Source organism: Phaethon aethereus (genome assembly GCF_964289735.1).
Source record: "Phaethon aethereus genome assembly, chromosome: 5".
In the NCBI taxonomy this organism is placed as follows: Eukaryota; Metazoa; Chordata; class Aves; order Phaethontiformes; family Phaethontidae; genus Phaethon; species Phaethon aethereus.
Genome location: NC_138579.1, coordinates 14,998,818 through 15,012,566, shown reverse-complemented (window position 1 = coordinate 15,012,566; position 13,749 = coordinate 14,998,818). Strand labels below are relative to the sequence as shown.

At 50.5% G+C, this 13,749-nt stretch overlaps 1 protein-coding gene across 1 annotated transcript; it reads left to right on the top strand.

Annotated features, from left to right (window-relative positions):
* Nucleotides 1-217: 217 nt before the first annotated feature.
* Nucleotides 218-7,997, top strand: LOC309405687 (extracellular tyrosine-protein kinase PKDCC-like; the record flags this gene model as incomplete). Its single annotated transcript, XM_082000530.1, has 7 exons — nt 218-730; nt 914-1,036; nt 3,145-3,416; nt 4,539-4,618; nt 4,713-4,817; nt 6,317-6,493; nt 7,894-7,997. The coding sequence occupies 7 exons, from the start codon at nt 218-220 to the stop codon at nt 7,995-7,997; spliced, it is 1,374 nt and encodes a 457-aa protein (XP_081856656.1).
* Nucleotides 7,998-13,749: the final 5,752 nt, after the last annotated feature.

The following is a 13,749-nucleotide window of genomic DNA, read 5'->3' as shown; positions in this document are numbered from 1 at the left end:
CGCCACCGCCTCCCCCTCTCCTCTCTCGCCGGGCGGTCGGTGCCGCCGCTGCCCCCTGCGCCCCGGGCCCCCCTCGGGCAGCGGCGGGGCCGGGCCGGGGTGGGGGCGCCGGGGCGGCCGCCCGCCCGCCACGCCCCCTCGGCAGCGCTCGCCTCCCCCGGGCCGCGGAGCGCGGGCGGCAGAGCGGCCGGACCCGCTGCGGCGCAGCCCGCTCCCCATGGAGGCGGCGGCGGCGGCGCGGCGGGGCGCCCGGCTGGGCGCGGCGGCGCTGCTGGCGCTGCTGGCGCTGGCGCTGGCGCTGCTGGCGCTGACGGCCGGCCGCGGCGGCGGCGGCGGCGGTGGTGAGGGGCCGCCGGGCTCCCCGCCGCCGCTCCCGCTGCCGCTGCCGCCGGGCTTGCGGGAGGAGCTGCGGCAGAGGCGGCGCGACCTGCGGCGCCTGGCGGCGGCGGCGGGCGGCGGCGGGGAGGCGGCGGGCGGGCTGGGCTGCGGCGACCTGCGCCTGGCGACGGGGGTCAGCGTGCTGGGCTGGGGCTTCACCAAGGTGGTGGCGCGGGCGGCGCTGGCGGGCGGCGGCGCCGTCGCCCTCAAGTCGGTGCACGGGGCGGGCCGGGAGGTGCGGCAGTGCGTGCTGCGCTACGGGGCGCCGGCCGGCTGCCGCCGCCTGGCCGCCTACAAGCTGCTGAAGGAGGTGACGCTGCTGCAGCGCCTGCGGCATCCCGGCATCGTCCAGGTACGGCGGGGGGCTGCGGGATGTGCTCCCTCGGGGCGGAAGTTTTTTTTGGGGGGGTGCAGGGGTGCGGCTCGGTGCTGGGGCTGAGTCGATCCGCCTGTGTTGCCCCCCCGCCCCGGCGTCCCGGCCCCGCTGGCGCCGGCAGTGGCATCGCTCTGACAGTCGCTCCTTCCCTCCTGGCAGCTGCACGGTCACTGCTATGATAATAGCGGAGATGCCGAAATACGGGTCACGGCTATGCTGGAGCTGGGATCCCCCCTGGAGATGATTCAGCTTCTGCAGACCCCCTGGGAGGAAAGATTTAAAGTAAGAAAACAAAGCAAGGGGAGTTTTATCAGTCGCTTTTAGATCGCAAGTTGGGTAAATGCGAGGAGCGAAGAGCCCGTGGTGACTGCAGGGGCACACGGGATTGTCATACTGACACTCTGCTTGCTCCCGCAAATTGCTCTTAAATCGTTTTGCTTTCTCTCCTTTTAAATCACATTAAAATAGCCCTAGCCTGGCGTCTCGCTGTTACACCCCTTCTTTCTAAAGCGGTGTTGAGAGCGCTACATCTGTGAGGAACTGGCCGTAAAATCTTGCTCGGGGCTGGGGTGGTGTTTAGTACCCAGTATTACACTGTCTTGCTGCTTTTCCCTCTATATTGTTCCGCTCCCGGAGGGGCTTCCCTAGCCAGGCCCCGCCGCAGGCCGGCTCTCGCTCGGGAAGGCCACGGCGCCCGCTGCCAGTCTGCGCCTTTCCGCGTGTTGCCCGTTGTAGGCAGCGCGCTGGGCAGCCGAGCCTCGCCGTGCGCTTGTGTGATGTTTCTGATCTTAGCCCTTCGGCTATTACTGTAGTACAAACACTACTAAATTGCTTTCCTCCTGCTGTAGGTGCTAGAATCACATCCCTGTTAGATCTGCCTTGTCTCCTAAGCATCCCTCACAGGGACTCTTAAGCTCCCCAGGATCATAAATGACTTACGACACGGCTCTTATTTTGGTTATAGCTTGTATTGCAGTTTGCCTCAAGGTCTCAGTTGGGGGTTCACTACTACTTGTTTGATTCCCAGGAGGAAGGAGAGCATCAAGCAGAAGCATGGGTACCTTAATGTCAATAAGAAATGCTTTGGGCAAAATGAAAACACAACAAAAGTCCCAAAATAAAAGCCCTGCCTGCATGTGGTCCTTAATGCTGAAGAGGAGCCTTGCCATTCAAGCCAGAGGGGGAGTGTGGCAACTCTGCTCGCTCAGCTGCAGGACGTGAAGCTGGGACTCTTATGATTGCTTCACTAATGAAGCTAAAATAGCGTCAGAGCTTCCAGAGTCATCTCTCTTGGCCTGTGGAGTTCTACTTCTGCTTACAAATTATTTCATACTGGCTTCTACATAGCTTTCCCAGCACCTCATCTTCTCAAATGTGCCAAAGTCTCCTGCAGAGCTAGAAACCCGTGATGCTGGTGGTAAGGTCTGGTACGGTGGCATTAAGATTTTAATAATCTTTTGACTGATGAAGACACTTAATTCAGGGTTTACACTGGTACTGTCTAGTCCTGTTTCCTAATTAGGGCATCTAAACGGATGGGATTCCCCTCTGATGAGCCACATCAGATACCAGCAATTCTGCGAGCTGTTCCAAATGAACAAACCCTCGCTCCCGCACAGATCGCGATCGGAGGCAGCGAGGGGTGGCACGGGTCTGTCTGGCACACCTAGCTGACGACACCGTTGGTCTGATGCCAGGGCTTCTGATAGAGAATGAAAACTGCTCTAAAAAGCTACTTGAACAAAGTGCTGGTGCAGTGTAAATGTGCTCTTCTAGCTCTAGTTTGTTCAAAAATCATGTACCAAGCTTTCTGCTGGATCAGGTATTGTCTGACCTTTCCCTCCTGCCAGAAAGTTGACATAAAAGCCAAAAAGCTGGCAATAAATACATTGCATGCTTTGGCTAATTCTTCAGAAGCACGATTGTGTGCCCAGATTCATACTGCTGAGTGATGCAGCAAGGCATGAATCTGGTATTAATGACCATGGAGCCTCAGTCTGTATGGAGCAGCATGGGGGAAGGGAGGGGAATGTATTAATTCTATGCCAGAGTGGGAAAAAATCCTTCTGATTTCAGCTAGCAAATCAATATAGCTCCTGAAACATGAAGGCTGCTATTGTTTTCCTCACAGCTTTCTCCTCTAGTTCCTTTAACTGCAAATGTCTCTTTTTTTATACGCACATTTTAAAAAAATGTTGCTAAACTACTTGCCACAGTCAAATCCTGTGGCAATGTTGATAATAAATTTTGTAGCATACATATAATTACCTTTTAAGTGCTATATGCTTTTTTTTTGCCTTTAATTTCATTGAATGCCCTTTGTTCTACTTCCAATTTAATAGCTGTTTTTCATCTGTTTTTCCCATGCATATTCATCTTCTCTTTCTCAGATTTGCCTGAGTCTTGTGAAACTGCTGTTTTACTTGGCACATTCCCCCCTGGGTTCAATAGTCCTCTTGGATTTCCAGCCGAGGCAGTTCGTTATGGTGGATGGAAACCTAAAAGTGACAGACATGGATGATGCCAGCACTGAGGAACTGTCATGCAAGGAAGATAATGACTGCACACTCGACTTCCCTACAAAAAGCTTTCCTCTCAAATGCTCTGCGGTTGGGAAATGTGAAGGAATAAATGAAAAGAAGAATCTTTTCAATGCGTATCGGTATGTCCAGCGAGACGGGGGAAAAATCTGGCGTGGTTGAGCTCACACACTGCCATGTAGCCTCTAGCATCTCGCGTTTCTTCTATGCTGTGCTCCCGCCTCACCTCTGTCAAAGGGCAGTTAAGGATTGCTTTGAAGCAAGTTTATTTTCCTTATAAGGCAGGAAAATAGTGGAGCTGTTGTCTGCTGAGGGTGAAGACGTCTTTCTTCTGCTGCTCCCTTTCCCCAACGCCCTCTAGAAACTTGCCCCAAAGGTTGCACCTGTGAGTTTATTGTTTGCCAAACAAGCCCTGGCGCTTGACATCCACGGGCTGTGTTTGCTGAAAGCAGTGGCGGTGTGGGCTGCCTGCCAAAGCCCACCAGCTTTGAGCCCTCGTGGTTGGGAACAGGCTGGCTAGCTCTTCCCTTGAACTCCATCCTTGAACAGCCACTCCAACTCCCTATGGAGACTGTGGGCACCTATGGAAGAGCGATGAAACAGGTAATGGACAAGGGGCTGAGACTGCTGCAGCACTTCGTGTAGGCCACCAGCTGAAAGCGCGGTGACTGCCACTCGCCGTTGGAAGTCTCGGCAGCTGGACATTTACGCAGAAGGACTTGGGGAGCCTGAATTTCCCAGCCTCGGTGTTGAAGGGCAAATCCCTGCATAGGTTATTGCAGCCTTGTAGTAACACACTTGTGTCTTGTAGAACAGGAGTTTATTAGGAGGTTCAGGGAAGGAGTAGTCTTGCCTTTCCAGGGGTAATAAGAATGCCAAACCTTTCCAGGGCAGGGGAAAGGTCTTGCGTGAGTCTTCTTTTATAGGGGTCTTTTTCTGATGGGAAATGCATTGCTTAGTGCACAGACATGGCCCTGGGGAGCGAGGGAAGGCTCTGTTGCGTGAGCCTTTGCAAGGTGGATTTCACGCAGTGCTTGGCTACATGCTGTGCTGCAAGGACCAAGCTTTCAGCCCAACTCACAGGAACGGTCTGTGAGATGCCAACAAAGCGCTCAAACGGAACTTAATAACCAAAGCAGACTTACTAGTTGTGTATGGATAATCGAGTCATGGGAAAATGTAGACAACTCAGTCACTAGGGAAATGAAGCCATTGTATTCCAATCAGTCTGGGATTTTTTGCAGGTATTTTTTCACTTATCTTTTGCCACACTCTGCACCACCGGCTTTGCGACCCTTTTTGAGCGATATTCTGAACGCAACAGGTACCAGCTAATATTCATAAACTTTTTTACTAGAAGTCTCTAACTGGTATTTTGTGGAGTTACTCATCTTTGTCATCTTTTTCTTCAAATGTAGGTGATTTACGATACGGAATAAATGAAACCCTGCAAGCTTTTGAAAAGGTTTTACATCTCTACAAGTCTGGGCTCTATCTGCAGAAAAGACCTCTTGTTTTAAAAGGTACATGATTTTGAATGCTTTAAGTAACATAACTACCGAGGGAGCGAGGAACTTGGTAACTGGTCAGATTCTGTTCTTCCATACATTCAGGCAGTGTGTAGTCACTAGGAAAAGCAGCAGAAGTATCTTTTTTTGAGCAGCCTTTTGCTGTTTTTTTCATGGGAGCTGTGCATGATTGCATTGTTTTGCAAAATAAATGCAGTGCAATCTGGCCTACATATGGGCACATGTTTGCACTGCTTCTAAATACTCTTCTCATAATGTGCATCAGTGTTTCAAGTGAATATATTTGGGATAGCTTAAGCAACTAGACCAGAATAGAAAACTGACTCTCTTATGTCCCTCTTCGGGGTCATCTTACCCGCTGGACCAGTAGGTCAGTTTTCCAGGCTGATGTTCAAACTTCCTGTTAACTTGGTGGGTTCTCACTGCTGCGCACAGGTTATTATGGGAACATACAGTGGGGAGGTCACAACACCGAGCTGAGTGTGGCAGGGTAGCTGGGGCCTCAGTGCCCTTTAAATTTCTTTTTTCTGAAGACCATCCTGTTGGACCTGTGGATGGATAAATGAGCCTCTGTGAGATGCGTTCCTCTGAAAAGGACCCGTTCGGTGGTAGAGATGAGGCTAATCAAAAGGGAGGCTTCAAAAGTCCAGTGGTTACTGTGGCTTGCTTACCTTTTCCTGAGTGTTCACTTGCGATGGTGGGGTGATGAGGTGGCTTGTGGAGGAAATCTCTTTACGTGTGAAAGGACTGGAATTTGCAGAGTTATGAACAAAGATATCCAGGCATTTGCACTGAAGGACCAGCAGCTTTAACAGGAATTGCCAGTATTTTCCAACAACACCTACCCGTTGGCTTTGTAACTGGCCCAGTAGCTATGTGCCAAGATGATCACCATCCTAGAGGTGTGGGAAGATGAACAGCGGTTAGTGAACAATAGCCTGAACATCACCTACTCAGGCTTGTCAGGTCTTTTGTATCCCACTAGAGCAGGATCTGGCCTCCCTTTCCCCCACTGGGGTTCCTAAATCTCCTCTACCTGTGGGTGGCACCATGGCGGGTGGGTCAGCACGTGCCCCGCGTAGCTCGATGCAGGATCTGTGATGAGCTGGTTCTGCTGTTGGGGCTGAGGTGTTGGAGAGGCCATTGTGAGGTTGGCTTCTCCGGAGCACTGCTAGAAAGGTTGGTCTGCACCGCAGCATCCCCCTCACCCACCCCTGCGGTCTCCCCTGTCCCTTCACCCTTGAGAGCTCTGCCACCTCCCATACCTGTGGGGGAATTGCTGTCCTGTGCTCCACAGCAGAACCAAAGTCAGGATTTGGGTTTCTTTTAACTTTGCAGCTGCACCCGCTCCATCTGAGCAGGTCAGTTCAATCTATCACTATCGCATTTCCTTTAAGAGTTTCACTGAAGTGCAACACACGAAGCGTGTGGTGTAACTAGGCTCTGAAAGTGCACTTCAAGAATTTCCCTAAACACCTCCTTTCTGTTCCCAGACTACATCTCCCTAAAGGGCTTCCGAACGGCGGAAGGGGAAGACTACAAGTGCTGGCCCTCCTACAGCCACCTGGGGTGCCTGCTCTCCGTTCACAGCGCCGAGGAGGCCGCCACGATTTGTAACTCCCAATCGCAGTGTCAAAGTTTTATCGTCACCCAGCGGAGGACGTGGACAGGTGAGCTGCGGCAGACGTGACAGGATGCCACCACGTGGTGCCCCTGCTTCCCCGGTCGCGAGTGGGGATGCTGCTGCCGCCCTCCTCCGTAGTGCCTTGGGTGTACGGGCACATATAAAAGCTGCCTGCCGTATTCTCAAGATCAGATAGGGATCCAGGGGTCCCCTGGGTATTTGTAAGGAGACACCAGAGAAATTATATTCTCCTTCTGCACCTTCTTTCCTCTACAAATTTTGCAGAGGACTGCTGGGTATTGTTAAACAGTTACTTGTTTCACGCAGAGATGGCTTCATGGTGTTAGGCTAAACAATTCCTGCGGTATGTATAGTTTGCAAAAAGCTGTGGGGTTTTCAGAGATGAAAGAAGCTATGTTCAAGAAGGTGGTTACTATTGTTATAATTAAAAGGATCATAGCTTACAAGCTGTTATCCCTTTTATCAAAACTGAAGCCCCAAACCAATGGATTTCCAAAATGTCCCTGTAATTAGCTCTGATTATAGCCTCTTACGGTTAGCATGTTTTCGGAATTATTATAAATTACCTCATTTAGCTGACACTTCAATCGTGGGCTAAATTGTTAATTACAAACTGAAACACTAAATGAGGTAAATGAGTGTTTTCAGTGATAGTGCTGAAGAATCACGTCTTGTCTGCTCATGTGACATACTAAAACAACCAACCCCAAACTACCAAAAACGCAGCTCTTTTGTGGGTTCATGTGCAAGCGGCACGTGGCAGACTAGTGACACAAGAGCGCTTACGCTGATGCAACGTAAATCTCTTCGGGCCGGTTGCGCACCAGCAATGGATCGTGTGGGCTGTGCCCCGTGCATCACATCTGGCTTCCCCACGGGGCGGCTGCCAGCTGCTGTGTTCGGCGCCGGGCTGGAAGGAATCCCGCTTCCAGCGGCGGTGGGGGTGCAGAAGCAGCAGCACGCGGGACAGAAGACCCTTTCTGCAACGCCTGGCTCGGATACTGATCCCTGCCATCCCGCGCCGTGCCTGCGGGCTGTTAGCGTTTCCCTTGCTGAAGTTTTTCTTCCCCGCGTTGTCACAGCACGTCTTTGTAGCCAAAGATGCCAAAAGCGTGTGGCTGAAATGCCGAGGGCCTAACTTTGCCAGCTGGATTAATGAGAGCTGTGGGAACACGGCAGTCCCTCTTAGGACAGCTCGGTAAAGCAAAGCAAGACGTAAAAGCCTCCGGGGCCCAATTGTGCATTCCTTGTGCCCACTCGGTGAGCATCTGGAGCTTACTGGGAGTGTACAACACATCTGTGGCAGGGTGGATTGACCCTCCGTTGAGCAAGCGGTGTGTTCCTGCGTCCTTTGCCATAAATAGCATGGGTCAAGGTGAACCTATCATCTCCTCTATTAAACTTGCATTTTTATTTTCTCTCCAGGACGCCCACTCGCCTCATTTCAGAGTAGCCTGACTGATTTGATACCGGATGCGAACGCTGTAGTCTATATTAAACGATCGGCTTCCTCAGGGGAAAGACTTTAAAGACGACAATGAGATCACATAAAATGATCCTGGGAGGAGCAAACCTCTGGGGAGAACTTCATCTGCTGAAAAGAATGACATATTTTATTTTGCTTTGGGATGGAATCTCCCTGCCAGCTCAGATAGAGTCAAATGCTGCTGCCTCCTTGATCAAAGCTCAGATTTCTCACTGCAGCCCTGCTAGCTTCCTTATCTGCTCCCACACTGCTGTTCTGCATAAACGCACCCAGTTTAGTCAAATGTCGCTAGACTATGCAATACCTAGCCTTGCTGCTTCGGTAACCAGCTTGTCAGCCAAGAAGTAGAAATAGCTGCAAGGGGTCCGGCTTGGGTAGGCTTAGTTAGGCTTAGTTCAGTCACCTCTGAAAACCCATGGATAACACACGTTGGAGAAGGCAACAGCTCCTTCTGCAGCTGCTGACCAGGATTTCATATCGCTGCAAATGTAAAGGACTGGATTTCAGCAGTGGGTCGAGGTTGCAGGGTTGGGATCCATAACCAGAGGTTGATGATGGGGGTGGTCTTCCAAGGAGGGTCCTGATTCAGTTCCTTACAGGGCAGGGGAGGGAGGTGATGTATAGCTCAACTCTGGAACCAAATGTCTGGATCTTTGGATGTAGGATTTGGGTTTGACCCTATGTGATTTGTAATGCCAGCTCTCATGTATCAACCTTGAAGGTTTTTCTCTGTTACTTTCCGTGAAAGAGTGAGACATTCAAATTATTTATGTATGAGGCATTACTCTGTGTGATAAAGAATTGCTCTTTATTCTAAGCATGCTGTGAAAAGTTTTTCTCTTTAATTGTTTAAGTCTTTACTGCAACCAAATGAACAAATGCAAGTGTTCCCCACATTCAGGTCACCTAGCATCACCGCCCATTCCTGAGGACAACCTGTGAGCGTGCTCAGCAGGGTACGAATGCGTCCAAGCCCCTTGGACACTTAGATCTTGGAGGACGCTCTGTGGCTGTGCTTGCAGGCTCACATGTGTAGAAGAGACAGTCTGGTCTCGAGAGCCTCCTGCATCTGCCCTTTCCTAAAAATGTAGGTGTGGCCTCTGAAAAATAGGTGGGGGTTAGTATATTTTCAGGCTGTAAGAGATGGCAATGTAAAGTGCCACTCCTGGGAGTGCCTGGAAGCAGTGACTGTACGGTAGGTACCTCTTCTTCTGTAGCATGGTCGGGGAAAACCCAAATCACCACTGACCTCACGCCCCGCAAGGGAAGGTCCCCGGCCCTGTGCCGGAGAGCCACGATGCAGTCTCTCTGCACTGCTGCCTGGGGTTTTCCACTTAGCCCACATTGCTGGGTGGAAACAACGGGACATTGCCGTTGACTCCTTGTAGCCTACCACACCGTGGCTATTGCCATGCGGGCCCCTGTAGCAGCTGGGGTGCCCCCAACTGAGGGGGCCTGAGCTCCTGCCTGGGGTTGTGCTGTGTTTTTCGTGATCTGGTCCTGTGTTTCCTAGTGCAGGATCTCGCCTTTCAGCTCATTACTACTCCAGCAACCCCCAGCAATGCCACGGCATGGGGGCTTTCTCATGCGCTATAACCCCTGCTGCTTACACTGAGGCTCGGGGACTCAGATAGTGATATCAGTTAATGAGAATTCTTAGTTAGCACAACAAGAAGGCTCTTCTTAGTGATAGCCACGTTGCTACAGGCTTTGTGAAGGCAAGGCTTTTTAAATGGACAGCCACAGACCGCTCTCTCCATTACAGTGGGTCCTGTGGAAGTTGAAGGAAAAGTCCTGCCAGGGGTCCACTATTGTTTTACATCGACCCCACTGAGCACGGCTTCAGGCATCCGCTGTGTGGCTCTTTACATCAGCAAGAGATAATGAGAGTTTATTCCATATCTCACGGCCTCCTGAGATAGATAAAAATCAGAAGTACATCCCCCAAAGCAAGGGCAAGGGCCAGCCTGGGGTCATTTCCGAGAGGAAGAAATAGGGAACGCAGAAGTGGAAGTGATTCCAGTTTGTGTTAGAAAGATCTTCCTGTCCTAAAGATCTCTCCTGGTAAAAAAACATGGTGTATTTTTAGTCATGCGATGCTCCTTTCACACTGCAGATTTTTCCATGAATTTTCATTGTATGATTGCCTGCCAGGCAGGCAGGTCCAGCCCCTCAGCAGATGGTGCAGGGTATGGCAGTGTCACTTATATCAATGTAGGTTCCAGCATCAAACCTGCAGTTATAGCCTGGGAGCAGAGACATCCTGCCTCGAAAGTTCTGAGCACATGGTGCTCAACAACAACCACCAAAGTAGCAGTAGTAATAATAATAATATAATCAATAAAAAGGGAAGTCAGGCTTCAAAGAATCCCAGTGCTTGGTCTGCTGTTGCCACAGTGGGTGGTGAGAAGGTGCATTCGTAGAGCCTGGACCCCCATGAGCACGTTCATCACGGACAGATATCTAGGGCACGGGTGTACATTCCTGTCCAGTGCTGTTCGTATGCTGGAGACTTTGAAGATGCCGCAAATATGCTGGTGAAAGCGTATGCACTGATTCTCCTCGTACCTCTCTGAAGCTCCCCACAGCAGGTAACGCCTGGAGGGGCACGCCGGCTTCAGTCTGGTTTGGGGTGGCATCCCACAGCAGTCCAACGGTGCCCAGCGAGTGCTGGGTGAGGCACAGGGAGGGAAAATGTCCAGCCACCCTGCTTGCGCCTGGAGCTAGAGCTTGACATACCTTTGAGGAAACAGTCACTGGACAACGCGGTTCCCGCCCTGCTTTTTCCCAGCTGTTACCATCTGCGAAGAAACGTTTTCCAATGGCCGAGCCACTTGAAAAGCAGGTAGCATCAGTTCTCGGCTAGCCTGCAGTGGGCAGCTTGTGACCCCGGAGCTTCAGGCAGCTCGCGAGCGGCTCCGGCGCAGCTTCTGCGCCAGGTCTGTGTGGAGCAGCCGGGCTGCTCACAGCCTGAAGGTGAGGCTACAGGAGCCAGCATCTTCTCGACAGCTTTTGGGCCCATGCGGCTGTTTTGTAGTGTGCTATCTTTATGTCCCTTCTCAGTCAGTCTTTATTCATTCTGTCCTTTTATTGAATTATAACTGCCTCAAGCAGATTTAGACTTTCAATGCCAGAGAAAAATTTCAGTGCACACCTAAAAACTGTATTTCAGTAACTACGGTACATGCAAAACCCAGATATAAACATTTGTGGCCCTTAAAACTCCCAGTTGCTGGAGCCAATTTGTCTCTGCTATCGCTGATCAGTATTTCAGCCACCATTGTGGAATATGTAACAGAGGAAAGTGCTTGGAAGGAAACAGCAGGGGATCGATTGCAATGGAAACCATGTGTGCTGGAGGAATAATATTTACCTAAATGTGTCTGTCACATCTTCCCAAGGGATGCTGCCATTAGGAGAGAATGGCTATGAAAATGTTGCCTCCATAGATAAAAGTTAGGAATATAATTTTTTTAAACACAAACTTTAATATTCTTAATTAATTACATATTGTAATAACAGAGATAAAGCCACATCCATAAAGGATAATACCGTGTACTCCAAAGATATAAACCACAGGTTAATAAATAGCAACAGATGTCGCATGACTCACGTTCAATATGTTTGCGCAGGCGTCTACATGACTGGTGACTTCATGGCGGATTGAGGAGCGGAGCGAGGGGGACAGAGCCCAGTAAAGAAAAGGCAACTCCTGGTGCATCAGACAAGCTTCAAACAACAATGAAAGTCACACCTGTATTCTTACATGACATATTTTGCAAACTGCAGTGATGCTCTAAGCAGCATTCAAATGGCTGAACTTTCAAGTTGGTTTGGAGCATTGGATAAAAACAGGAATTTATCACAGACAGCTGAAGGCCCAAATCGTACATCTGGGTTAACGTTAATTTCTGTAAGCTCTCTTACAAATTCACGTACCAAGCACTGTTTTTCGTGGCTAGACGTCAGAGCACTTTGGTCCTACTGGGTTAAAAGAGCTGCTTTGGGGTCCAGTTTGACCAATTAGTGAAGTGTAACTCCAGTATCCAGAATAGCCCATCACGATGGCTTGGTAGGACTTCAGCATGAGTCTTCCCCCGTAACTATAGCACTTGCAGCAACCTTCCTCCTTGGTTCCCCTGTCCCAGTGTACCAAAGTGCCACCAACAGCAGTGTGGAGACAGTGGTGGAGAAGGAAAATTCACAGAAGAGAATTTTATATGAGACAACCACGAGCCCCTCTGCCTCCTCTGTAGCATGTACTTAGTCCAGGGTGGTGGATTTGCTCTGAACGATAGTTCTTGGCTAATGGGAAAATGTATCAGCTTACATCAAACAGGTCTGGGTGCAGCAGGCAGGGGTGACCGTCGGAGGGAACGGCTGCCAAACTCCTCTGCTTGAAATTCAGCTCCTGGCTCTGTGTGAGAGCTCCAGGCAGCGGCTTGTGCTTTGGAGCCTTTGGACCCTCAGCCCTCCTGGATGGCCAGCCCAGATGACAAAAGTGCTGGGTTTACTGGTGGGGGAGACTTCTCAAGGCAGCTTTGGAGGAAATCGAGGTGCTGATGGCTTTCTTTTAAAATACATGCTTGGCCGTTCTGGGCACCAAGTGATGTCCCTGCACTGCACCCACTCCCTCAACCGCCCTGTCCTCACCCACTCCCAACTACTGCAACCACTACCCTCCCCCCACCCCCAAATCTATACCTGCACCCACCTACTCCGTATCCCCCTGCAGACCCCCCTCAACATTCACCCACAGCCCTACAGCCTCTTACCCTCGCAGCCGACACGGTGGTGGCACGGCTGGGGAGCCCTTAATTCTATACTGTCAGAGGCGAAATAGTCCTGTGTGTAGCAGGAGGCCACATCTAACCGCAAGATCAGCCTGCCTTTGATTTGTAACCTCTCTTTTCATTTACCCTCGATGATTTCTAGATTAGTAAGTGCTAAATACAATGTAGTAGTAGCCTCCTGCACGCAGCTAGGGTTAAAGGTGTGCATTAAAACCATGGTGCCTCAACTACGTTGCGTTACTCACACGGTGCATCACACCTTCCAAATCCAAGTCTAGACAAGGCTTAAGAGAATGTAAATTCCTACATTATGTCACATTTATCAGTATTGGTCCTCAAACCCCACCAAAATCAATGGGAGTCTTTTGCAGACTTTTTGGCTGAAATCTGTTGCCCTACTTACAGTGCTGGAAATGTAAGATCCAGCCTCAAAACGAAGTAAAACATCAGCCGCTCCCAAAGCTACAAAATAAACACCCACTTTTCCAAATTCTTGTATCTGTAAGTGTATCTCCCACGTAATGTCTTTAGCAAGTGAATTGTTTTTCTCTGCTGGGAAGAACCCTGCTGCAAATTCCCTCACTGCTTCAGATGACAGATCAGAGAGTTCAGGCTTAAATTAAAAGCTTGATAATGAAACCTGGGGACATGAGTTAATCACAGAATCACAGAATCACTAGGTTGGAAAGAACCTTCAAGATCATCAAGTCCAACCATTAATCCAGCACCACCGTGTCCCCTAAACCATGTCCTGAAGTGCCACATCCACACATTTTTTGAACACTTCCAGAGATGGCGACTCCACCACCTCCCTGGGCAGCCTGTTCCAATGCCTGACCACCCTCTTGGTGAAGAAATTTTTCCTAATATCCAATCTAAACCTCCCCTGGTGCAAGTTGAGGCCATTTCCTCTCGTCCTATCGCTGGTTACTTGGGAGAAGAGACCAACACCCTCATCGCCACAACCCCCTTTCAGGTAGTTGTAGAGAGCAATAAGGTCTC